Consider the following 27,429-nt stretch of genomic DNA (forward strand, 5'->3'; position numbering starts at 1 on the left):
GTCGGCAGACTCAGTCAACAGAGCCAAATATCAACAGGACAACGACTGAAATTTCTTCTGAGAGCCAAATTTTTTAAACTTAAACTATATAGGTAGGTATATTTCTTTTCAAGGTAGCGCCCGTTTGTGGAAGAGCCACACTCAAGGGGCCAAATAGCTGCATGTGGCTCATGAACCGCGGTTTGCCAACCACTGGGCTGTACCATTCTCACGGTCCCTCACGCCTGCTGAGCATTAACACAAACACCTTAGCATTTTCATGGTTAGCTAATGAAATGAGCTTACAAAAACCTGGTAGGTAAAACTAATAAAACTATTTTAAAAATGAAAATGTACAAATAGTAAACAGGAATGCCATAAAGGAGTTAAAATAAATTTAATGGATAACATGACAGAACCATTACATTGTTTTTGAAAAAACAGAAGGCAGATGATGAAATTGCACTTAATTCTGAAGCAATTCAGATAAAGCCCATCACCCTTTGTCCTTTCTAATAGCATTTAACATGGTTTCTACCTCATTAGGAAAAGGCTCAGCACAACTTATACATTCTGTTGGTTTTCAGCATTTGGTCGTGACTGCTAGGCAGGGTCATAAAATTTCACCCTCTCCTTTCTGTTGATCCCCATCAGACCGTTTCATGCCAGAGTCAGACAGTTCCAGCACAGGGTTTACAAACCTGGCGTATTCGGAATTGCCATTGTCATCCATCTCGGCACTCACAAAGTCGCTTTCCCACTCCAGCCCGTTGGAGTCATCAGAGGCCGATGCAGGGTGACTTCTGGGCTTCTTGCTACTGTGCCTGAGCGCAGCCCGGAGAATGTCCTCCTCTGTCTTAGAGCGCTCTCTCATCGGGAGCATTCGATTAATTCCTGTTATTTGGGCAAAGTTGTGAAAAATCTCAGTGCGGATTAAAAGGCTATATTAAAAGACTTCCCAGTTTAACAACAAAGTTTTTATTTAACAATCAGACCTGATTTGTGAATTAACTTAAAGAGCCAGTCTGATGGAGACCTTTGCAAGGGTTGGGTCTCACGCCAGAGGGTGCCTCAGATAAAAATGCACATTACTACTCACCATGACCAGTTCTAATGCCACAATGACCATTTAATAAGATGAAATGTCTGAAGAGCCATGGATCAAACAGAATGGACAGAGGACCTTGACAGCTATTAGTCTGATCTGGCCACATCCATGCACCTGCCAAACCCTTTCCTACTTAGATGGCGATTTCCTCTCCCGGAGAGAATGATGCCTCTAACAACAATGTTAACAGCACATACTTCTCTGGCACTTGCTAGGTTCCCGTTTGTGTTCTCTACACGTAATACATGTTGCTACAGTGCTATCGTCATGCTCCGGCTATTGCTGAGAAACAGGCAGAAAGAAGAAAGTGACCTGCTCGCGGTCAGAGCCTCATGCTGACCCACAGGCCCCTCCTACACTGCTACCACAGCAGAGCCGAGACTTTTTGGGAAACTACTCAAGATCTAATTCTGAACAGAAATAAATAGGCCAGTATAGAAAGTATCCCAATTCTTGGAAGAAAATACAATGTCATTTTACCGGAATAAGGGAGGATAGAAATGGGAATTTCTAAGTCAGAATCAAAATCTAGAACCAGGAAAGAGATTATAAGAGAATACCCTGGACACATTCAATAATTTTGTTTTCTGACCTTAAAGAGTCAAACCTACAGTAATAAAAGAACACACAACTCTGTATTACTGTGTCTGTCACATGTGAAAAATCCCACTCAACCCAGCAGAGCAAGTGATTCCTGCAGACGAGGAAAAACCACGCTGGGTGCTGATCTAACGCTGCAGGTCTGTGCTGAATGGAGCAACCTGCATCTAAAGGAAGCCAGTGGGCTCTGTACACAGCTTCCAAGCAGAGTCTAGTGGGCTCTGTCCTCTATCTGGTAGTTCATGATTCTGCTAATGACTTGAATAATGGCCTCAAAAGTCATATTATCTACAAATCTGATTGATTAGCATACAGCCTGGATGACAGAATCAAGAATTAAAATACCTGAAAAGCTTTAGAAAAAATGGAACAAGATGGTAAAATAAAAATAAATTTAAAGTCTGCTGACTGGAATCCAAATATGTAAAAATCTAAGTGCAGGATTATGGAAAGAGTATTTAGCTGAGAAGAGACTTAAATTAATGCAATCTTTGGTAAAACTATCCAAGTCCCCCATATGTGCCTTTTCTTCCTGAGAAAACAAATGGCTGGAGGACAGCTAAGGCCTACTCCTTCTCAAAATTCTATGAATAATTTAATTTTATACATTACTTTTCTTAGAGTCCTATATTCTATCATTGGTTCTTCCCTTTTGGATTATTTATTTCTTGGATTGAAAAATGAAAACTTGGGCTTTATTCAATGGAGTACTTTTTTCAAAAAGAAAACATCCACATTTTAGCTATAATTTTGAGTACTATTTGCAACACCCTGTAATGGATGTTTTATAAAAACTTTATTTAATATTCACAACATTCATGCCTTCAGTTCAAATATTTATCAACTACCTATTATGTGCCAAGCAGTAAGGACACATCAATGAATGAACCATCCTAAAAGTAGGTTTATTATTCCTTTTTTTAATGTAAACAAGCTGCAGCTTAAGTGCTACAGCTGGGAAGACAGGCAGCTGAAATTCACTTGTCTGTGTTTAGCTTTTTACAACCAAGAAAACTAACAAATAGCTAATTATAATGAACCAAGGTACGTAATTAACTTTTGGCTTTAGGTTACTCACAAGGAGGCAGCAATTCTTAGGATAAATGGGCTGGATTACAAAACCCTTAAAATGAGAAATTAACATTTACTTTCTAAATCTTAAGAAGCACTAAAAATTAAGCAAGTTTCAAAACAATTTATTAATAAATGATAAACACTAATATAGTAAGACTCTAAAAAATTTTATACTAATTTTTCAAAGTCTTGCATTCGTTTCAGTTTAAAATAAAACACCAAATTGATTTCTATAAATTAACACAGAGGAAATTAAATTTTCAGGTAAATCGTGACTATAAAATACCTTCTTCATCTTCCCACTCCAGATCTAAGGATGTGCTGTCATCATTTCCACTAGTTGATTTAGTTTTAGTCATTAAATCACAACTGCTTTCTGTATTTGGTGTCAAAACTGTGGCATCTGACGAAAGTCCTGGAACCCACACAAGAGATAACTGAATTTGGTTGTTTATACTCTTACTGCAACCGCTGATTGTACAATAATCGTCTCTCTCCAAACATTACTATTCCTTTTAATATCACAATAAACAATTACTGAAATCATTATATTTGTAAGTTTGGAGAATAACAAGCAGGCCCCTGGCAGGTTGTCTCAGTGGTAGAGCATCAGCCTGGTGTGCAGATGTCCTGGGTTTGATTCCCAGTCAGGGCACACAGGAGAAGCACCCATCTGCTTCTCCAACCAACGCCCCCCTTCCCCCCTCCCGTCACTTCTCTCTCTCTTCTCTCCTGCAGCCATGGCTTGATTGGAGCAAGTTGGCCCCGGGGGCTGAGGATGGCTTCACGGCCTCTGCCTCAGGCACTAAGAAGAGCTCAGTTGCTGAGCAACAGAGCAATGCCCCAGAAGGGCAGAGCATCGCCCCCTAGTGGGCTTGCTGGGTGGATCCCAGTGGGGGTACATACAGGAATCTACCTCTCTGCCTCCCTTCCTCTTACTGGAAAAAAAAAAAAAAATGAACAACAAGCAGGGAGCAGAGATTTCTTCCCTTTTTTCTTTTTATGCTTTTGTATCTAGTAATACAGTAAGCATGCAAATTTAAATGTTATAAACATTTCAAATACAATGAACTCTAGGTATTATTCCTTTTTTTTCTTTGTGAGAGAGAGGGAGGAAGGAAGAGAGAGTAGAGACAGAGATGAAAAGCATCAATTTGTAGTTGTGACACTTTAGTTGTTCACTGATTGCTTCTCATATGTGGCTTTGATGGGGGATCAAGCCAGTGACCTTGGACTTCAAGACAGTGACCTTTGTGCTCAAGCCAGCGACCACAGGATATCTATGATCTCGTACTCAAGCTGGCAACCCCACGCTTAAGCCGGCGACCTTGGGATTTCAAACCAGGGCCCTCAGCGTCCCAGGTCAACATTCTATCCACTGCATCACCACTGGTCAGGCTAGGTATTATTTTTAATAGTCCATTACAAAGGGGGTGGGAGGCAAAAACCAAATGAACCATAAAAATAAGACAAATGAAAAACAGTCTATATTGTCAAGAGGAACTGCCACCATCTCCTATTACTGGAAGTTTTCACTTTTCAAATGCAGAGACAACCACTTTCATCTTATGAGTCAACTGTGGGCAACATGGATAAAAATGCAGGAGGTCCTACTCCAAACACAGTGCCAGGACCTCCAACTGTTTTCTGTTTAATGTTGCATAAAGGAAACTTAAAATGTACACAGAATATTTTAAAAGACTTACTGCTACTTCGAAAAACTTCATACTGTGACTTTATATTTCTCAAAAAAGATTCAAAGTCGTCTTCTGGTCCTGAACTGTAATTAAAGTGAAATAATTTTGTAATATAATCACAGTAGGTATAACATAATGCATACTTAAGTTAATGGTGTTTTGGCTTGATAGGCCATCCCACACAAATTTATTATTACTGTATTCTACAATTAGAATAACTGAATGAAAATAGGTCTTAATTTCCTTAATGTTAGCAATAAATTGAAAATAAGATTTTGGTTAATACTGATGTCAAATATCCAAAGCTTAGCCCTAAGTCCAACCTAATAATTGATAATAATAAAGTATGGAAAAGGTTTTCTGAATAGGAAATACTCTTCTAAAAGTGATCACACTCATACATTAAGGTGAGGGAAGGGATGGCCAAAGGAAACACAAACAAGGCACATACAACTTATTCAAAAGTGCTCGGTGTGTACTGTCATCGTCTTTTATACAGAAGACATGACCACTCTTAAAATGCAAATGAGTCAATGTAAACAAATGATGATCACTTTTCAACATAAAGAAAGCAAATTTTTTCAGCATTTTTTCAAGACCGTGTCTCTGAGAACCAATATTTTAGGGAACATGCAAACATGAGTATGTATACAAACGTGCAGAGCAGATAACATTTTCTACCACAAGAGATGTGCATGCGCATTCACCTTTGACCCTCTGCACTGCTGGAGGGACGGCATCCGTGCCCAGTGCTCCGCCTCCCCTGCTGTGGAGACAGGAAGCAGAACAAGGTCACTGCTGCACAGGGCAGTGTGGAGACCACTCCTGCACGCCACAGTTACTTTCTGGTTGTTTGTTAAAGAAAAACAAAAACAAAACAACTTGGGAAGTTATTCTATTGAAGTCTTTTTTTATATTCACCACTATTCATGTCTACATTCTTTCATTTATGGGTAGGATTTCTCTCAATTTATCAGTGTATAACCCATAAGTGGTCAGAATAGTCAGTGTTCTAAAAAATAACTTTAAAATGTATATATCATATATATATATATATACACATGTAAACAAATAAAAAAGATTTATATCCTTAGAGCATATTAAAAAAAATTTCTATTTATTGATTTGAGTGAGAGAGGAAGGGAGAGAAGGTAGAGGGAAGAAGGGAGGAAGGGAGAGAGAAAAACATTGATCTATAGTTCTACTTACTTATGCATTCATTGGTTGATTACTGTGTGTGGTCTGACCAGGGATCAAACCCACAACCTTGGCATACGGGGATGACGCTCTACCAACTGAGCTATCTGGCCTTAACATTCTTATTACATTGAAGAACTTGTAATAACCAGAAGGATGAGCAGCAAGAATGGACTGGTTAAAATAGTGAGAAGTTCTGTTCTGGGTGAAATCACAACATAGACCTAGGAGACCCCGCAGAGGTGTGGCTGTGACTTAGCTGAGTATCCCTGGCCTGTCCTTTATTCCCTGTATCTTCATCTGTAATGCACCCCAGCAAACTCACAGGGCTACTGTGAGAATCCAACGTGTTTGCATGTGTCTGTGTTGGTGTGTGTTGTGCAGGCTATAGCGACACTTACGTGTTCCTATTTCAATATTCATTATGGGAAGAGAAAGTTAGAAACCCAAAGAGATGCTGTGTATACAATGCTTTCAATCTTCAAAAGGCAAGCATCAGAGAATTCATTATAGTAAAAATACCGGTAATTGTTTACATTATAACCAAGAAAATACTTTTATGTCTTAGCAGAAGGTAAGTTAATTTTTAAACTTTCCCACTACTTAGAACTAAAAAAAAAAGGACATTCCTCATAAAATCTAATCTTTGTGCTGAAAAACATGCAAGGGTGAGGGAGGTACAAGACACAGGTCACACTGAAATCAGAAAGCCTGTGATGTGATCTCTACGTCAGTTAACACGACAGTAGAGTTACACAGGCAAAGTATGTTGGAAGACACTGAGTGGGACATGGGCACAGCTCTGCAAAGCCTGAACTCCAGCTCTGCCATTTCTGAGCTATAGAACCCCAGCCAGGCACTTAACACCTCTGTCCCTCGGATTCCTCACCTATAAAAATGGGGACTCAACACACTACCTTACTTGTCCCCTTGGACTGTTATGAGGATTAAACAAGGTAAAATTGTAAGCTACTCAGAACAGCTCCAGACACTTAGCCAGGGCTCCATTAACGACTGTTATTAAAGCTGACTGACATGATAATGCCACATGGCGTTAGCACATAGTGAGATACAGTAAATCTGTTGTCTTATCTGATTATATGCCAAAGATTTCTCAAAACCTGAACTCCCAATATCCCAAAGACATAATAAAAATGAGAAATATACAATATCCCTGTGGGGCAAAATTGTCCTTCTTACCTGATTCTAGGAAATATAAGAAGTTCTAGCAATTCAAGGACTTATTTAAAAAAAAAGACAAAAATTAAACTAAAAATGTCTAGTTTTACCCTGTTTCTATCTAAGAGTATATTTATTTTTCCAAAAGAATACTTGATTTAGAAAATTAAAATTGGCCTTTGGGATTAACAACAGTCAGACTCTGCTAATCTAAGGGAAAACAACACTCAGTATCAACCATATAATTTGATGTTATTTCTAGCTGTTAAAAGTTCAATTAATCCGCCTTTAAATTCCTAAAAATATAGGCATGAATCCATTTGTTAAACAGGAAGCCCTTAACTCTAGGGGTAAAGAAGAGTCCCAGCTCAGACTGGCCAGAGAAAACCAGGAGAAAAGCTGCCCTGACCGGGGGCCCCTCACCTCCAAGAGCTTTTGCTGCTTTGCTGCCCTGGCTGCCTCACGCTGTGCAGCGTATGAAGCCTCTTCTTCTAGTCTTAACTTCTCCTCTTGTAAGGCTAACTGTACATGAACAAAACAATAAGGATTAACAAAATCAGAACCTGTCTGACTGCTCTAAAAACAAAATGTTTCTAGTCATAAAATAAAAGATAAATTATTGAAAAAATTTATTTCTACAAAGCATAATAGAATTGAAGTTTTAGCAATTTCTCATTCCAATTTCTTCTTTTACAAAACAACTCAAATGATTTCATTTTACAAAATTCTTTAGAAGCTGAAATTTTGAAGTAGTATCTAATTTACATAAACACAAAATTGCTTCTTTCTCAGAATTCTCAGCAATGGTGCCAGTGTCTCTCCTGCTGATAGTTGAAGGGTTTGTCCTTCCTGAGGCCAATCATTTCACCAACTACCAAAGCGAACTCATCAAGCTTTCACAGAAGTCAAGTCTCACTGTCCCATCTCCTGAATTGAATCGGTTATCAAGTTGTTCAAAAATTACTTTCAAATTTAAGTTCTTGCCATCACTAATAGCATATAAACTGCTTTAGTGATAATCTATTGCATTTCAAATAAAACTTAAGCATCAAACTTCAACAGAATGTTTTCCTTTTAAGAAATCTTTAATTTTTTATTTTTTAAATTTCAGGGACAATTAACAGACAATATCAGTTTCAGGTGTACAACTTAATGATTAGACATATATAACTTCAGTCAACACACCAAGTCTCATATCCACCCACCTGAGAGAAGACAGTTATTACAATATTACTGACTATATTCCCTATGCTGTACTTTACATTCCCGTAGCACATTTTTTTTTCTTTAGGCGTATCTATTATAATTTTAGACTATTCCGTGAATACATTATATTAATACAACATTTATTACTATTAGAAGTATTTGATTCACTTACTAAGAACAAATCTGAGAAACAAAAAGACTTTTTAAAAGACCACACTTATTGTGAAACAGAGTAATCTTTTCAAGTTGGTTTTAAATACAAAGGTGCATGTATCCTGCCAGTCTAATTGTGAATTAAGATATTATTTTTAGGAGAATGCATTCTTTTCATTTTGGCTGCATATGATCGCTGATATTTTAAACCTAATGGAAACAAATTATAATATGCTAAAATAATTTTTAACTTTTAAATAATTCCATCTGTATATACTAAAATATAGGTTCAATGACTTTGTATGCGATATACTATTTAATGAGAACTTTCCATTCTAAACAGACCCTTTACAATAACATGTATAAAAGCAACATAGAAGACTATGTACCTCTTTTTGAATTTTCATATCAAGATCTTTCTGTTTTTCAGCAATAGAATCATAATGCCTCTCTCTTAGGTCAACCATTTCTTCCTCAGTAAGAGGCCTAAACAGAAAAACAATGGAGAAAAAGCAAACTTCTGATGAGTCTGAGTTCAAACAAAACACTTATAAAGACCAGTGAAATTATCAGATTTACTATAAAAATGTATTAACACAAGTTGATGCTACAGCTTTGTAAGAGTAAAAAGCATACATTCTAACTCTTGCTATATTCTGGTAGAAAGGGGAGTAAGATGACATTATCAGAGTAGTTTTTAACTACAATCACCTTTGAAGAAATGTGAACTCGCACTTACCTTGACTCTGGCTCTGCTCCAGACATCTGACCACCTCCCCAAATATTCAGCACAAAATATCTCAGTCTCCCAGTCTCGATCATGTCCTGGCCTATGCCACTTCTAGCCAATGTGGCAGCATGGCAGATGTGAGCCACTTGTCACCAACATACGCCCTCCTTGCACCTGCCATTATGCCTCCCTAGCCATTGACTCTCTCTGACCAAGAGTGTGGTTTGCCCTTTCTGCTCAGTGTCAGAAAATCCAGCATCTGTTGGACCCTCAGCCTCCAGCAAAACCCCTCTACTTATACATGGTCAAGCGCCTCTCACATCCCAACTTAACCTTCCGAATCTTGACACAATCCTTACATTCCTTAATCAAATTCTCTTCCCTTTAAATTCAATTTCACCCCACTCTGGGCAACGAGGAGTACCAACCACCAATTCCTAGAAATTCTGCCATTCCTCTTGGATAAGTCTACCCTCTAACCTGCCCAAGGTCACTCACTGCTTCCCTAAGACTCTTGATGCGTTTGCCACTAATGCCACCCAGAGAACTGTGACGGCTACACCTGTCAGCTCTTGGTGCCTTCCACCTACTCTCTGCTTGCTTCCACCTCTCTTCCATGTGAAGGAAGGAGGGCAGAAAGGAAAGAAGGAACAAAGGAAGGAAAACCCTGCATCTGACCTACACCCATCTCTGGCGACTGCTCCTTCTCTCATCCCACGTCAGTCAAAATTCCAGAAATTAAATGTACGGCTTCAATAGCTCCCCCAGTACTTGGTGTGTGTCAGGCTCTCCTCTCTGTGCTTCAAGTGTAGTAACTAATGTCATTCTCACAGTGACCTTATACAGTAGATAGAGATTACATGTATGAGAGAAACAAGGTGCAGACAAAGAGAATGTCGAGTCACACAGTATGTGGCAAGGCTGGAACCTGAGACCCAGCAGTCCAGCTCCTTGCTCTTTTTGTTTCTTAACTACTGCTTCTTCTCTTCTACGTCCCTGTACCTGTTCTCATCAGTCACGGCGCTCTCTCTCTGTACCCACCTCTAATAGTTCTAGCAAAGGTAACTACTGGCTTGTGGGCAAACACAGTACAAGTCCATATCCTCGTTCCTTCGGCCCACGCACAGGGCTCACCATCCCTCTCCATTCCATCAGACCGCGTCTGTCTCCGCTCCTCCCGTGCAGTCCCTACTCTCCTGGGTCGTCTGCCCACCACTTCGTGGTTGTCTTCAGACTCCTCTTCTCATGTCTGCTACTCAGTCCTAAGACCACTGCTCTGTGCTGGCTCCAACAGTCCCAGTCTTCCACGTCCCCAACCTAAGGCAGCATGCTGACCACCAGCCTCCTATAGGGTACTACTGTCTCTGACTTCTGTTCCTCTAGCCCTAACTACAGTCCAGGGATTTTTATTTTTTTGAGGTCTAACTTAGATAAAATAAAATGCAGATTTTAAGTGCTCAGTTCCTTAAGTTGACAACTGTGTACACTCAGGTAACTGTCAGTGACAGCAAGATCCAGAGTACTTCCATCACCTCCTACTTCCCTCGGCCCCCTTCCCCCCACCCAGTCAATTCTCTCACCTGTTCATTCAGTCTCTTCTGTTTGGCAGGGTCTTCACTTCGGGACAGTTACCACTAACCAGACCTTCAGGGATCAACCCAGTTGTCATCTCCTTAAAGGAGTCTACCTGGACACATTTTGTGCAAAGGGCCTCTCTGATAGGTTTTTTTCTAGCATTTTTTTTTTCATTTTTCCAAAGCTGGAAACGGGGAAGCAGTCAGACTCCCGCATGCGCCCGACCGGGATCCACCCGGCACGCCCACCAGGGGGCGATGCTCTGCCCATCCGGAGCATCGCTCTGTTGCAACCAGAGCTACTCTAGCGCCTGAGGCAGAGGCCTCAGAGCCATCCTCAGCGCCCGGGCCATCTTTGCTCCAATGGAGCCTTGGCTGTGGGAGGGGAAGAGAGAGACAGAGAGGAAGGAGAGGGGGATGGGTGGAGAAGCAGATGGGCGCTTCTCCTGTATGCCCTGGCCGGGAATCAAACCCGGGACTCCCGCACGCCAGGCCGACGCTCTACCACTGAGGCAACCGGCCAGGGCCTCTAGCATATTTTATAACTGCTATTCCATCACTTTTCCTACCACATGCTGAAATTAGTTATCTCCAGGAACTATCTCCCAGACCAGAACAATTTCTTCTAATGCAGAGAACACGTCTGGTTTTTCATCCCAGTGCCTTGCATAGTGACTGACCCTACAACAGTTGCTCAATAAACACTTGCTAAACTAAACAATGTAAAGAAACACATTCAAAGAATGAAATAATACATGTATTTCTTTTGATGTTAAGAACTCTCAATTTTGAGTTAAAGATAAATGGTTCTTTTTCAAGTAGCTAGCTCAAATAATTTAAAAACAATATAAAGCAGTTGCTTAAATCAACTAGAGAACTGAGGTTATAGTTACTATGAAAGATATTTAAAAACCTGAAATTAGTAAAACAAGCTTCAGAACATCATAAAGTAGTAAAAAGGAGATAAAGTTAAAAAAATTGAGGAAAATATAAATGAATTTTAAACAAAATAAACACGTAACAACTTAGGTTCAATAGGAAAGCACCAAGGCACTTACTAAGTACATTAAATTCTTTAGTGTTCAACAGAGCACCGGCCCCGCATGTGGACATCCTGGGTTCAATTCCCGGTCAGGGCAGCGCCCATCTATGTCTCCACCATCCCCGCTCTTGTTCTCACTATCTCTCTCTTCCCCTCCTGCAGATAAGGCTCGGCTGGAGCTGAGGATGGTGCCATGACCTCACCTCAGGCGCTAAAATAGCTCAGTTCACAAGCAATGGAGCAAGGGCTCCACATGGGCAGAGCAACGCCCCCTAGTGGGCATGCCGGGTGGATCCCCGTTGGGAACATGCGGGAGTCTATCTGCCTCCCCACTTCTCACTTAAGAAAAAAAACTTTTAAATGTTTGAAACAACCTTTTGAAATGTGTGTTATCTGTGTTCATCTCACAGAAAAAGTCAGGGTCTGAAATGGACACTGTTCAAAGCACACAAATGACAGAGCCCAGTTTTTAGAGAACTTCTGCAGTACAACAGAAGTTAACCTAAACAAAGAAACAAAGGAAAAAGCTTACCTATGACTGCTTCCTGGGCTTTCCCCCTGCACAAAAAAATAATTAAATAATTAAAATTTTCATCTGCTGAATTCTATTTCAGGCAAGACAATAAAGATTTTATCAAAATATCTGAGCTTATCTATTTTTATCATAATCAAGTTTAATTATTAAGTGTTCAAACTAAAAGCTTTAAAATTTTACTATTTTGCATAGGCAAAATTTAGTCTACTACCTTGCTTAATTATATAACAACAAATTCCTGGATATTTCCTAATTTTTCTAACAAATATTGACTCTGAACTCAATGAACGTCTGGGGTCGGGCTGGTGCCAGACAACACGTTCTCTATGTCCTCATTATGCACGGATTGTGGGCGAGCAGCTTCTCCTGCCAACTAAAAGGTATTCTAATCTCACAGCCAACACCTCCTGCACTGCATGGTCACCCACAGACATGTGCAGAGCAGCAACTCTGAGCTGTTTCCGTGTGCGTCCAGTGGAGTCGAGCCCGCTACGTCTCACCCTCTTGTTTCAGCTCTCAGGCTGTGTCCTTTTTACAGCCTATTTCACACTATGCTTTTTTTGTAATTTTGTGTTTTTATTGATTTCTCTGTTTGAAGCAACCCCATACACAGAGCTGAAGTGCTGTCTGATGTTCTTAAGCACAAGAAAGCTGCTACATTTTCTCTTAAGAAGAATATACATATTAGATAACCTTTATTCAGGCTGAGCTGTGGTGCTGTTGGCTGTGAGTTCAAAGTTAATGAGCCAATAATATATGTTAAAATAAAGTGCTAAACAGAAACATAAAACAAGGTTATAGTGATCAACAGATGAAAATGTGACCAGAAACTTGCAGGAACTGAGTTCTGTGCCTTACTTTGGAGTGATGTTCTGGCATTCACAGCAACTTTGGAGAACATAACTACCTCGAATGAGAATAAACTGTTTTTGTTTTCTTTCTCAGGATATGAAATTACCTATAGTTCTGTTTTCCTCCAAAGCAAACCATCACTAATTTGGACTGATTTGGGTTCATATATATAATTAAGCTATTTACTTATGACAGTTAAAAGATATGGCTAATTAACAGCAGAATTAAAATGTTAAGTGGTCCAAATGAATTTAGGAAATAGTACTACAAAACAGTTCATCCAAACCAAACACAAAATAGGATGTGTGAGAGAAAAAGACTGGTTAGAAAAAAAAACAACCAAACATAAGCCACCTGAATAAAACACACAGACCCACAAATTCTAAAAAGCAGCATGATGCAGCCCTGGCCAGATAGCTTGGTTGGTTAGAGCATTGTCCCAAAGCACAGAGGTTGCCGGTTCGATCCCTGGTCAGGGCACATGCAGGAACAGATCAATTGTTCCTGTCTCCCTCCCTTCCTCGCTCACTAAAATCAATCAATCAATAAGTAAATAAAATTAAAAAAAAGAACAGCAGCATGATGCTGGATGAACTATACTGAAGGCTGAAAGAACTCTTACATTTAGCTTTTGTCAGAGACTTTAAAAATATCAAGTTAAATGTTGGCGTACACTGTTAAAAAAAAGTACATGGAGAATAAAGTGACCTTTGAAAAGGGAAAGAAATTAAGGTCTATGAAACATTAAGATACTTGGGAGAAATTTCACTGGGAAAACAAAAGGCTAAGCGTTTCCTAAATATGTTCTATAAGATGATAATACTATATGTTGCTATTTTTAAAAATGATTTAGACCCAAATTAATTTGAGAACTGCTGAGTTAAATTGAGTTTAAGTACTTTTCTTTCATAAGAGTTTGTCTCAAGAACTTTAATATGTTAGCATACACTCCAAGGCTAGTATTCTATGCACAATGGGAAGTGCTGGGCTAAAGAATAATTTGTTTGGTTTGACACGCCTGACCAGGCTGTGGCGCAGTGAATAGACCGTTAGAGGACCACAGAGGACCCAGGTTCAAAATCCTAAGGTCGCCAGCTTGAGCGTGGGCTCATCCGGCTTGTACACGGGGTAACTGGCTTGAGCGTGGGATCATAGATGTGACCCCCATGGTTTGCTGGCTTGAGCCCAAGGTCGCTGGCATGAGCAAGGGGTCACTAGGAAATTCTGAATTATTTGCTAATATAATTTGTGAAAGAAGGAAATAAAGGACCAAATGATAAAAATAAAAACTAAAACATAAAAAGTCTAAAATAAAAGAAAGATGTCTGACCTGTGTCATGGTGGACAGAGTGTCGACCTGGAATGCTGAGGTTGCAGGTTTGATACCCCAGCCTTGCTGGGTCAAGTCATATACGAGAAGCAATCGATGAACAACTAAAGGGAAACAACTACAAGTTGATACTTCTCCCTCCCTCCCTTGTTTCCCCTCTCTCTAAAAATCAATAAATAAAATGTTTTTAAGAAAAGAAAATGATATCAATGATATTTAAAAACTAAGTAACTGTGAGGACCAGTCAGATGGGCAGTGAGAAAAGTGTGAATTTTGCACTAAGGAAATACTTACTTCTTCACTTTCTACGAGATTCTCAAACTGAAAGAACAAGAAAGTAGTGTTAGCAGAAGCATCTGCCTGAGCTGTATACCCCACAAATAAGTATGTCACATTTCACCTCAAAAATAATGTACCTTTATATTTGTAAGATACTTGTGTCTTTTTAAACATCAGCTCATTTTATATATTTAACAGTTCTACAAGATAGCCAAGACACCTTTTTGATTTATGATTTTACATGAAAAACAAAAAGAATTACAGCAAGTTTCTACCTAAATCAGAAACTGATAAGCAAAACTTTCACCTAAATTCAGTATTTCACACAGATGTGTTAAAGCCACACTGCCAGAATTTTCCACTTGAGTTCAGGATACTTCATAGTTATAAGGAGGAAAGTTACTCAAAAAACAAGGACTAAAAAGATATCAAAACAAGAATTTCTCTTATGTTTTTATCTATTCATTAATGTAACTAGTTACTGAAATTCTACCCGACGGCAGTCCCTGCTCCAATACAATGTCTTTCTAGAGAGGACTCTAACTACTGATCCTAATGCTGCAAACAGTATGTCAGATCACCTAAATGAAAGTCACTGCTGCTAAACTATACTGTTAAAATATTTTATTTTAAATATAATTAATTTGATAAATAACCATTTGAAAGAAAGAAAAAGGGGTTTCCGGTTAATTGCTGTGTAGATCATGAAAAACAATGAAAGGTTTAGAAAGTACAGGAATCTAAAGGGATTACTTAAACATATTTAAAATTATTATCTTGAACTTATTCTTTTTGTATTGGTTTGTGATGTTTTAAAAACTAATTTCTGGTTTATATGCTTCCTTATTTAATAAAGACAGGAAAGTGCAGTGTTTAAGCTTTTAAGCCAAGCAGTTTTGTATTACAGGTTACGTAATACAGCTCAATCTCTTCACCTGTCTGAGCCTCTGAGTCTCCTCCATAAAACAGGATGTCTGCCACATGTTAAACATGACTGTTCTGAATATTATGTGCAATGATGCCCATAAACTACATGGTGGAGTAGCAGGTATGCAGTAGGGGCCGAGTCAAGGGTAGATTCTGTTGATATGTTTATATACAAAAAAAAAAAGTGGTGATTACACTGTGGGGTCGCTTTCTATCAATGTGCTGCTGATTCTGGCACATGCCTCACCAGGCGCCTAGCACCTGCCCCCAGAATCACTGCCTGACAGGAGCATCCTGTCATATGTTGGGAAAAATAAAGTGACCAATTCTTGAATGGAAATGGTGATTCCATTAGAATAGGACCTGGATCTTCTGCCAACTTCTCCCGACCACCCCCCACACACCCCAGTTCTTTTCTTCTTCACTAGCATCATTAATGTGAAACTTATAAATTCAGGTCCAAACCCTTCCCCCTTAATTAAAAATATAAAAATAGCCCCTTCTAACGCCCTAGCAAGATAGCTTGTTTGGTCAGTGTCCTCTGGAAGCACAGAGGTTCCTTTTTGGATCCTCGGTCAGGGCACATATAGGAACACATCCATGTTCTCTCTCTCTCACTAAAATCAATCAATAATTTTTTTTTTTAAAAAGCCCTCCTTGAAGCTTGACCTGTGGTGGTGCAGTGGATAAAGTGCTGACCTGGAACGCTGAGGTCTCTGGTTTGAAATCCTGGGCTTGCCTGGTCAAGGCACATAAGGCAACATATGGGAGTTGATGCTTCCTCCTCCTCCCCCTTCCCTGCCTCCCTCTCTCGCTCTCTCTAAAATGAATAAACTAAAAAATAAATAAAATACCCCACCCCTCGTGAAGATACTTGCATCCAATCAAAGTAATGACTCGACTTACCTCTATAGTTAAGTGCTCACCTCTTGAGCATGTTCTAAAATATTTGGATCTGGGAAGAAAAACAGAAAAACCACTTTAAATTCACATTTCATCCTAAAACTGAATTAATATAATGGGATAAAAACCTTTTTTCAAGAGCAACCTCAAAATTCTTTAACATATGGCATCCTACATTTATAAAACTTACCAAATTTACCTAAGAATATAAATAATCCAGATTTTTAAATTTAGTTGTAAGTTTAAAAGTGTTTATAGTCAAACAATACTTTCCTGTTGGTACTAACATTTACTAAACCTGTAATAATACGTTAACTTATTATATTTATTACATGAAACAGAATACAAGTAGATTTTAAAAATGTATCTCACTATTTTTACTGTATCAAGAAAAACACCTTAACATACTGATGTATTAAATACTTATAATCAGAGCATCTTCCCAATTTTGTTAAACACATCCAAAAACAACAAAAATCTAAAAGGATTTATGTCAGTATGTTGACAGTGGTTATCTCTGGCTGGTGAAATCATGACATGACTTTTACATCTCATATTTACACAAAGCTAGGTGCTCTTAGTCTCTTGCTCACACAAATAAATATAAAAATAATTCACACACACATCCACCACATAATCTGTTACATTCATTTTCCCAACTAGGGCCAAATAATGATTTAATTTTTCTCTTTACAATGTGTTCATGTATCAAATCATTTGATACATGTATCAAATGATGTATACTTTAAATATCATACAATATTCCCAATTATACCTCAATGAAGCTAACATTAAAAAAAAATCATTCTCTTCTGCTTCTATTAGTAAAACTTAAAAGTAGTCAAATAAGCATCTTTGCAATGTCTGCTCCAGACAGGTCCACAGTATGACTACTTAGCATGAGTGTTAGTACAGGGAAAACCACTCAGACTCCTTTACTAAGAGAAGGGCCTGGGGATTACGACTTTCTTTTATAATGTGGTTCCTGTTACAGCTGCCAAAAATGATAGGGAAGAGGACTCTCCATCACCCCCATATGTGCAGCGTGCCCCTAAGTCAGCTCTGATTCCTGGAGATCCCATAAATGAGTGGTATCCACAGTGTCCTGTCCTCACAGCCCTACTCAGCCCTGGGGACTCAGCCCATGGCTTCTTCCATGGAGTCCATCCATTCATGTCACATATGGTCTTCCTCTTTCCCTGCAGCCTTCTCTGTCCCTAGCATGACTGTCTTTTCCAAAGAACCTGCCTTTTCACAATGTGCCCAGGTAGGACAGCTTCCGTTTTGTCCTTCTGCCCCAGCGAAAGTTTCAGGGTTCATTTGCTCTGAGACCGGGGTTCTCTGCAAAGCTGTCCTCAAACACTGTATTGAAATGAATCCGTTTTTCTTTATCAGTCATCCTCACTGTCAGACTTTCACATTCACACATGGTAATTGGGAAGACGAGGGTGTGGATGGTCTCACTCTTGGACTCCAAGGACACGTCTGTGCTCCTGCTGATCTTCCCTAATTCTTTCATTGCTTCCCTTCCGAGTCTCAGTCTTCTCCCAATTTCTTGGCTGCTGTCTCCACGGGAACTGAGGGCTGAACCGAGGTCAACAACAGCTCTAACAATGTCAATGTCTTCATTAGCTATGTTGAAGTTGTGCATTGCTTCTGTCTTCCTGATGTTCAGATGCAGTCCTACTCGGGCATGTTCTTCTCATGTTCATCAGACGTTTCAAATCATGGCTACTCTTTGCCAGTAAATGGGTGCCATCTGCAGAGCTTAAGTTACTGACTTTTTTTTCTACCTGAGGGTTCCGAATGTCTCAGGATTCTCAGACAGAAAGCACCCCTTGCATGTATATTCAGGTACATTAGTTACAATGATAGCTGAACTGCTGAAACAAAGACACTGCAAAAACAATGACTTAAAGAAAATTAAGTGTATTTTCCCTCTTTCTTAATAAAGTTCCCTAAAGTTATCTATGGACATTCCTTTCTGCATAATCAGTATGTCTATGAGAGCTGTCTCTAAATGGAGCACAGTAAGCTCTTGTGTGTCTGTTCTACCACTGCTGAAAGGTAAACATGGACTCACGTGAAGGGTATTAGAGGGGTAAGAAAACAGCCTATCAAACTTGGAATGATGTATTAAGAGCATATAAAGGATCTGGAAGACTATGAAAGTAATATGGTACAAAAGCGAAGATTCTTGCCCATATACAGTGTGTCCATAAAGTCATGGTGCACTTTTGACTGGTCACAGGTAAGCAACAAAAGACGATAGAAATGTGAAGTCTGCACCAAATAAAAGGAAAACCCTTCCAGTTTCTGTAGGATGATGTGGCAGCATGTGCGCATGCGCAGATGACATAACACCATGTATACAGCGGAGCAGTCCACAGCCATGCCAGTCAAGATGTGGACGGTACAGAGACAAGTTCAGTGTGTTCTGTGGCTTGCTAAATTCTAATCCATGACCAAAGTGCAACGTGAATATTGGCGCATTTATAACGAAGCGCCACCACATAGGAATAACATTACTCAGTGGGATAAGCAGTTGAAGGAAACTGGCAGTTTGGTGGAGAAACCTCGTTCTGGTAGGCCATCAGTCAGTGACGAGTCTGTAGAAGCTATACGGGATAGCTACCTAAAAAGCCCTAAAAAAATCTGTGCATGAGCCCACATCGAACTGCACTGAATAGGTATGAAACTGGGAAAGTTTTCCTTTTATTTGGTGCAGATTTCACATTTCTGTCGTCTTTTGTTGCTTTCCTGTGACCGGTCAAAAGTGCACCATGACTTTACAGACACACTGTATTATCAAGGCAGGTTATCAAGACAATCTTTTATTAAGGAGAAAATCAGTCTTGTCAAGAATAGACAGAGTCTGATCTGACCATGCAGTGGAGCAGTGGATAGAGCATCAGACTGGGATGCAGAGGCCCCAGGTTCAAAACCCCGAAGTTGCTGGCTTGAGCAAGGGGTCACTTGGTCTGCTGTAGCCCCCCCCCCCAATCAAGGCACATATGAGAAAGCAATCAATGGACAATGAAGGTGCTACAACAAAGAATTGATGCTTATCTCTCTCCCTTCCTGTCTGTCTGTCCCTCTCTGACTCTGTCAAAAAAACAGAATAGACTGAAAATGCAGGTTTTTATGCTTCTGCTATTATTTTGCATAGCAGGTCAATATTCTTTTACACCAAAATGACTTCAGTAGAAGAAAACAAAATTTATTATAAATCATATATTGGGCATATTTAAAAGCTATTTAGTAGGTACCAGATCATCTGATTTTGAGGATGGGCTACAAATGTAGGATGAGAGGGAGTAGGTGTATATGTATGCTATTCTTTAAGAAGAGCGTAACAGAAGACCTAAGTTTATGTTTTGAAGGACTCCAACATTTGACTGAGGTAAAGTTGAACACTCAAAGGAACAGGGAAGACAGATCCAGTTAAGTCCACTACCCAGGGACGTAGATGGACAGTATAGTGAATGTGAAGTCATGGGAGGGAAGGGAGAGGTCAACAGTGTGGAATCCTGCTACAACAGTAATTCCCATACCACAGGAACTGGATGGCTGCTTTGATGTTATGACTGCAGGACAAGACAGGAAGTGTTGCAGGGAGAGAAAATGTGTGACTGCCTTGAAGACTGAGGGAAAAGTGAAGAAATGGAGATATCAAGATTAGACAATTATTTAAGTTGTGAAAGGGGAAAGACAGGAGATGGGTAACAGCTGGAGGGAGATGTGGGACTCTACGTAGGGTGCGTTCCTATTTTTGTTTTGAGGTTAGAGAGGTGCATGGTAAGCTGTATACATAGATATTGAAGGGTCTGAATTAAGGCAGAGAGGGTGCAGAGGCTGAAAAGACGGAAGGCCGGTAGAGAGGGTACAAGATACAGGACTTGACAACCTGAATTTGGAGGTGAGCAAAAAGGAAGTTTAATACAATACTCAGTTTCATGGTGACTATACATATATTGTTTACTACTCACAGGGTAGGGCACAAAGTAGCAGAAATGGTTAGGTGTTTAAAAAGAAAAAAAAAGGAAAGTGCTAAGAGAAAGAAAGTTTTACAAACTGAGGTCACGTTAGATACCAAAGTGAAAACACTCAGTAGGTAATCAGTTCAGAGCACAGAGATGATGGAGCTCACTAGTCCACAGGCAGGCGGTTCTCATCCATCACCCAGGGAAAGTACATTAAGAAAGGAAAATATACTCAGGAAGAACAGAGTGAGATTCAAAACAGAGCCCTGGGGAGTCTTTAATGTATGGATTTCTTGAACATTCCATGATATTTATGGCTATTACTGTTCTTATCTAATGAAATTTTATGAGAAACATCTTATATGTGCATATTTTTTAAAGCTGGCAAACATGCAGAAAATCAGACTGAATTTCTAAAGAATGACATTGTTGATTACTATTATTTGAGCAACATGTTATAGTAAATAATTTTTAAAATTCTCATTGGTGTTCAATATGTTCTCCTAAAAAGAAAATAAGTCAACATAAAATTGGTAGGATGTGTTTATGTGTGTAAATGGTGTTTTTGCCAAAGTTAGGGAATTACCTTGAGACAGAGGGGGAGGCTTGGGGAGAGGGACCAGGAAGGTGGAGGGGAGGAGGAAGAGGAAGAAGAGAGCAAACACTGTTTTATCTGACCCTTTACAAGAAATGTCAGCCAACTCCTGATATGGAGCAGATTTAAACCTGTGGAAAATATTATTTCCTCAGGAAGATAAGTGTCTCAAGGATTTGGAACAGGCTTCATACAGTAAGTAAAAGTTCACTAAGACAGAAAAAGGCCTTTTCATCTTCTTTGCGTCTTACGGCTAGCTGTGCCGGCCACCTGCTCTCCGCACGTAGCTATGCCTTGCAAAATTGAAGAAATCAAGGACTTCCTGCTCACAGCCAGACGAAAGGTTACCAAATCTGTCAAGATCAAAAAAAAAAAAAAAAAAAATCTGTCAAGATCAAGAAAAATAAGGATAATGTGAAGTTTAAAGTCCATTGCAGCAGATACCTTTATACCTTGGTCATCACAAAGAGAAGGCAGAGAAACTGAAGCAGTCCCTGCCCCAGGTTTGGCAGTGAAGGAGCTGAAATGAACCACACACTGACCCATATTATAAAGCTAAAAATTAAAAAAAAAAAAAAAAAGACAGGAAAAGAACTAGCACACATAAAGGAAAGAGTCTACTCTATGGGTAGATGCAATACCGAGCGTATCAAGGGGAGAGAATGGCAGAGAATACTGATTCACCGATGTCCCCTCCCTTCTCTGTGCTGCCAAACTCATGCCCAGGGAATAATATCTACACTTTCTGTGATACACTTAAAGGAAAACATAATCAGGCTGGTAAAATACATTGAGGTTAAATTAAACTGGATATTACTCTCAGTTGGAAGGTTATCATTTATCAAGAAATTTAAAATACTAAGGTTTAAGAATGAATTAAGTCTTTGAATTAGAATAGATCCAATGTTTTCCTTTAATGATTTGTACTGACCCGATTTTCTTTTTTTTTTTTTTTTTTTCATTTTTCTGAAGCTGGAAACAGGGAGAGACAGTCAGACAGACTCCCGCATGCGCCTGACCGGGATCCACCCGGCACGCCCACCAGGGGCGAAGCTCTGCCCACCAGGGGGCGATGCTCTGCCCATCCTGGGCGTCGCCATATTGCGACCAGAGCCACTCTAGCGCCTGAGGCAGAGGCCACAGAGCCATCCCCAGCGCCCGGGCCATCTTTGCTCCAATGGAGCCTTGGCTGCGGGAGGGGAAGAGAGAGACAGAGAGGAAAGCGCGGCGGAGGGGTGGAGAAGCAAATGGACGCTTCTCCTGTGTGCCCTGGCCAGGAATCGAACCTGGGTCCTCCGCAAGCTAGGCCAGTCGCTCTACCACTGAGCCAACTGGCCAGGGCTCCCCGATTTTCTTAATGAAAGAACCAAGAGTGAGATTACACTCTTTACCCAAACATAGAACTGCATATAATCCTGCCCAGACACAGTTCATCCTGTCACAGTAGGTATGTGGGCAATTTAGCCTAAAGAGCTGGATGTATATGAAGTTGTAAAGCAGGGGAATATCCCAAGTGGGCTTCAGGAAGCCAAACTCCAGTGATAGGAGGGAAGAGTGCCGGAGTGTGTTAAGGCAGAGAAGCCTGTGGCTACAATTGAAAAGATGATGTCTGAGGCAGAAATAGAGAAGGAAAAGGCTCAGTATGTGCTGGGAAAAAATAAAACAGCTCATTAGAGAGAGGTAGAGGATGATGAAGTTTGTAGCTTAGAAGAAGACAGAATGAAGCTGGTGAGGGAATTGGGGAATACATGGAGCAGAGAAAGAAGAAATCTGAAAGGAAAGAAAAATGTGCTATTTCAGATATTAGAACACAGACATTAGATATTGTAGATAGGTTGACTTGAGGCACCTTGATGCATCCAAGTGTATCTCTTCAGTAGGCAGAGATAGTGCTGAATCTTTGAAAGAAGGTCTGCTCAGAAAACACAAGATTTAAAAGTGTTGGTAGAAACCATAGAACAGGATGAAATTTCTTCAGGAGTCTGTTTAAATGGGAAGGGAACTAAACAAAAAAAGAGAAAAGATAAAATAAAATTCCAAATTTAATAGGCATATCGGATAAAAATACCCAGGAATGGAAGAAGGTAAGTGATACTGCAGAGGTCAAGTACCTAGTTTAAAGAAAAGAATGGCTCATCACACAGAATATAGAGCCAAACTGTCAGTCTACAAGCATAAGATCCTCCACTGACAAAGTACAAGATAATGCACTGAAATAACGGCAACCAAATGTCTATCTACAGGATTAAGGGCCACGAGCCATTAGTGGTTAAGGTAAGGGCTCTGAACTCAAGAGGGAACTGGGCTGCAATCCCAGTTCTGTTGTCTTAGACAACTTAAAATTTTTAAACTTTAGTTTTCAAACCTGTAATGTACATAATAGTACTTATCTTCTTCAGAGGATCATAGTGAGGAGTAAATGAGATAACATACTCAGAACAGTACCTGCCACATAGCAAGTAATAAAATGTTGGCAGCTATTTTTAAAATCATTTTTACTTTGAAAGGGTATAGCCCAAGTCATTCTAAAGTATTGCTTGAAGGCAAAATGGGCCTGCAAATATTAAACATCAAGATACGAAACAGCCCTGGCCAGCAGAGCGTTGGCCCAGCATGAAGTCCCCAGTTTGATTCCCAGTCAGGGCACACAAGAGAAGTGCCTATCTGCTTCTCCACCCCTCCCTCTCTCCCTTCTCTTTCTCTCTCTCTTCCCCTTCCACAAGCATGGCTCAGTCGGAGGAGCAAGTCGGCCCCAGGCACTGAGGATAGCTCCATGGCCTCGCCCAAGGTGCTAAAACAAACAGCTCAGATGCTAAGCAAAGGAGCAACAGTCCCAGATGGGCAGAGCATCACCCCATATGGGACTTGCTAGGTGGATCCCAGTCTGGGTGTATGTGGGAATCTGTCTCTCTGCCTTCCCGCTTATCACTTGAGAGAAAAAAAAAAAGTATACAAAACATGATTAAACCTCGGCACATACTAGAATCATTGTGTGGAATTATATGGTAAGATAAAATGGGAATTAAAACAAAAAAAAACATAGTTGGGTCTTCAGTTTAAGAAAGGCAAAACTAGGAATATGGTGTCTATACAAAAGATTTCTAGAATAGCCCAAGTGACCAGGAGAATGACCAGCAGGTGGAGTCCTCTACAGGTGTTGGCAGGCAAACGTCCCCATGGATGATTCATTCAGATATCTAAATTTTATTCCTTAAAGGTATTTAATGTCCTCTGCTTAGTTACCAAATAACTTGATTAGTAGTAAGGTTTCCAACATATCTCAACACTAACACTGATAGCTGAATCGACAGATACTCTAATATAAAATACTAAAATTCTTTAATATTTTATAAAGTAAAACATAGGTAATTCTGATTTTGAAACTCAATAGTGAAAACTGAGTGACCTGACTTCGGCACACCCGAGGAAACTCACAAGGCTGAGCAACCAGGCCCTGGTTCAGAAATCACTTTGTGATGTATGGCTTTAATCTGCCTACAGAAGCCGAGGATTCCTCTACGTGTGGTCACTACCTGTTTTCACTACCAAGTGAAAAAAAAGTAAAATGAAAAGAAACAATTATATCCACCTGTCTCTGCATGGTCACTAGACGCTCCCAAAACAATATTAACATGAATGTAAAACAAACAGCTAATCAGAAGACTTAAAGTGAGGGAATCTGTGCAAACCTACATTCGCAGATTAAACAGATTAATACTGCCATATGATTGTAGATGACAATGTCCACAGCCCACAAGCTGTCTGCCTCAACAGGACCTGTTTGTTGAAGTTTTGCCCACAAGCAGGAAAGTGCAGATCCCACTAATGCACTTGTTTTCATGGCCTATGTATGGACAACGACAGGCATTTCAGCAGTGTCACCTGCTCCTCCCTGTGCTGCTGAACTAATGTGCTCAGGGAGAAAATCTACATTTTCAATGCTATAAGGAAAAGTTTGTAAAATCAACGTGAAAGCACAACACAGAAATTTCACAAAGGACACATGCTGTAGTCCATCTAATACAGGATGGGCAAAGGTAGGTTTCCAGTTGGTGGCACTGCTTCGCGTGAAAGCCCCTTGGAAGTGACTTCTGCCTACCCGATTAGTGTAAGACCCCATCACTACACGTAGAACTAACACCAACAGCACACCCACGAAGCCAAAGATCCTGCGGCTTCCACTCCCAGGTGCAGCCTTGGTAACAGAGCCGGCTGTCAGGTCAGGAAAACCGAACGCTAACGAGGCCGGGTCAAGACGACTTCTGACTATTCCACTCGAGGGACGACGGACGTGGAGCACGGACGTGGAGCGGCGGCGCTGTGCGTGGGGCGGTGCTGATGAACAAGGAGAGAACCGTGTTTCGTGTCTAAGAACTCCATTTGGCTTCAATGTTTGTGCTGAACGGACTGAAGATTATTCCCTAATGATGGCTAAGTGGGACAGACCCTGAACTCAGTCACCTGTTCTAGAAAGTGAAAACCAACTTCGTTTCTTACACAAGGGGCTTTTCAAGTCTAAATTTGAATTCCTGGGGCGCATTTATTTCAGAACAAAGCTGGCTTCAGTGGGCTCGGTCCTGACGCTTCCAACACCTTGTCCAAGGACCAGTCCCGGAATTGCAGCCCCGCGCGCGCGGCGAGGAACGCTCGGGCCAGGGCTCCCCGGGTCACAGGGCCCGAAAGCAGCGGTCAGGGCGCCGCATGTCTCCCGAGATTTCGACAAATTCACGTGAAAAGGCTGCGCATCGCCCCCTTGTCTTCGCACCAAGAGGCCGGAGAACCCGGAGCCCCGCGACGCGCAGGTCCGCACCCAGACGACGGCGCCGCGCTCGCAGCCGGTCTCCGGCGGGGTCGGGGCGGAGGGCGCAGCAGGTTCCCGTCCCCACCCGGAAGCGCAGCTCCGCAGGGCGTGTCGGAGGCGGGTCGGTCCCGCGCCTGCCCCGGAAACCCCCGCCCGGACGCGTTCCCGGGCGGGAGACTGGAGAGGCGGCGGCGGGCGGCCCGCCCAGCCCCCGGGCTCCGCTCCGGGCCCCGTGAGCAGCGCCGACGCCCGCAGGCCGCACGCAGCGGCCGGACCCCTCCAGCCTGAGGTAGCGCGAGGGCCTCGGCTTACCCTCCGCCGCGCGGCAGCCGCCCCGCGTCCTGGCGGAGCCGGCCGAAGCACTGCGTCCAGCAGCAGTTCCCCATCGCGGCCGCCCGGCGCCGCTCCTCCTCCCGCTCTAGGCCCAGCCCACAGCCGCATCCGCGCCGCGCGAGCCGACGGGCGCCGGGACCCACGGCGGGCCGACAGGTGCGGGCGGCGCGGGGGCAGCGCTGAAACAAAGGCGGTCGCTACTCTCGCGGCCGCCCGGTCACCGCTGCTCGAGGAAGGAGCGCCGAGCCGCGGGCTCTGGACTCGCCGGCCGTCCACATGACGCCGCGCTCGCCTCGGACCGCAGCCGTCAACCCCGCGCGAGGAGCCGTTCCAGGAAGCCAAAGGTTGTCAGGCCCCGCCCCGACGCACACAAACTCCTCCCCCAATCGGCCAGGCCACGCCCCGGAGCGACTGGTTTGACACCTCGCTGCCGACGCCGCCACGCCCCCAGCCGCTCCCGGGCTCCAATAGGGCGCGCTCCCATAAAGACTCCGCCTCCTCCGGTCACTGATCTGACGTCATTTCCGCCACCTGCTGGTTGGGCAGCGGGCACCGCGCGACCTGCTCGCTTGCTGGGCGTGAACGTTTGTTTGGTTGGACTTGGCCTGACCAGGAAAACCTCATCTTGCAGAAATGAGAAAATTATAGAAAAGGAGTCCAGGAGTTGGGGATGGATCCTTCTGGTAATGGAAAACCTGTATTTTGGCTGAGTCAATATCAATATCCTGTATGTAGCTTGTGCTGCAGTTTTGCAAGCTGTTACTATTGGGAAAAAGAGGGTAAAGGATACGTGTGATTTCTGTGCGTGTACCACAATTATCTCAAAATAAAATGCCTTATTTTAAAAAATGCAACTATACGCACTCGGTGGACACATTTTCCAATAGATTTTATAAACCTTTACTAAAAGTAAATCTGGTCTCGCCTGACTGGTGGTAATGCAGTGGACAAAGCGTTGACCTGGAACGTTGAGATGCCTGGTTGGAAATCCCAACGTCTCTGGCTCTGAGCGCAGGTGGCTGGCGGGAGCGGCGGATTGTCAACACGATCTCAGAGCTGTCCTGCTTGAGCCCAAGAGGTCCCTGGTGTGAAAAGCCCAAGGTTGCTGGCTTGAGCAAGGGGATACTGGTTCGACCCTGCTCAAGGCGCATATGAGAAGTAATCCGAGTTGATGCTTCTTACTCTTTTGCCCTTTCTCAAAATAACTTTTTTTAAACAGTAAATCTGGTCTCAGGATTATGAATGATTCTCAGAATCGATACAAATGATTAAAACATTAAAAAATTGACTTCACTAATCAAAACAATGCAAAAACTCATTGTTCACTTGTCAGGTTGACAAAAATTTACAAC

General features: G+C 41.6%; 1 protein-coding gene across 3 annotated transcripts; it reads right to left on the reverse strand.

Annotated features, from left to right (window-relative positions):
* Positions 1-352: 352 nt before the first annotated feature.
* On the reverse strand, positions 353-26,935 carry AP1AR (adaptor related protein complex 1 associated regulatory protein). Of its 3 annotated transcripts, none has more exons than XM_066234492.1 (10): positions 26,057-26,934; positions 16,369-16,417; positions 14,551-14,577; positions 12,072-12,097; positions 8,583-8,679; positions 7,258-7,356; positions 5,166-5,221; positions 4,468-4,541; positions 3,048-3,176; positions 353-873 (listed from the first exon to the last, which is right to left on the reverse strand). In XM_066234492.1, the coding sequence occupies exons 1-10, from the start codon at positions 26,128-26,130 to the stop codon at positions 593-595; spliced, it is 912 nt and encodes a 303-aa protein (XP_066090589.1). In that variant the 5' UTR covers positions 26,131-26,934; the 3' UTR covers positions 353-592. The 3 variants fall into 3 exon arrangements, with proteins under 3 accessions (XP_066090589.1, XP_066090578.1, XP_066090599.1); XM_066234481.1 differs by having other exon boundaries at positions 5,166-5,224; positions 26,057-26,932; XM_066234502.1 differs by lacking the exon at positions 7,258-7,356 and having other exon boundaries at positions 5,166-5,224; positions 26,057-26,935.
* Positions 26,936-27,429: the final 494 nt, after the last annotated feature.

This window comes from Saccopteryx bilineata, chromosome 1, assembly GCF_036850765.1.
Source record: "Saccopteryx bilineata isolate mSacBil1 chromosome 1, mSacBil1_pri_phased_curated, whole genome shotgun sequence".
NCBI classification, from domain to species: domain Eukaryota; kingdom Metazoa; phylum Chordata; class Mammalia; order Chiroptera; family Emballonuridae; genus Saccopteryx; species Saccopteryx bilineata.

Bases quoted from the DNA above. Each gene is read 5' to 3' on its own strand.
- AP1AR (XM_066234481.1), bottom strand. From the start codon at position 26,130: ATGGGGAACTGCTGCTGGACGCAGTGCTTCGGCCGGCTCCGCCAGGAC. The intron at 12,098-14,550 runs GTAAGTATTTCC...TTTTTTGTGCAG, and splicing joins ATCTCGTAGAAAGTGAAGAA to GGGGAAAGCCCAGGAAGCAG. The intron at 8,680-12,071 runs GTAAGCTTTTTC...TTTTCTGTTTAG, and splicing joins AGCCCAGGAAGCAGTCATAG to GCCTCTTACTGAGGAAGAAA.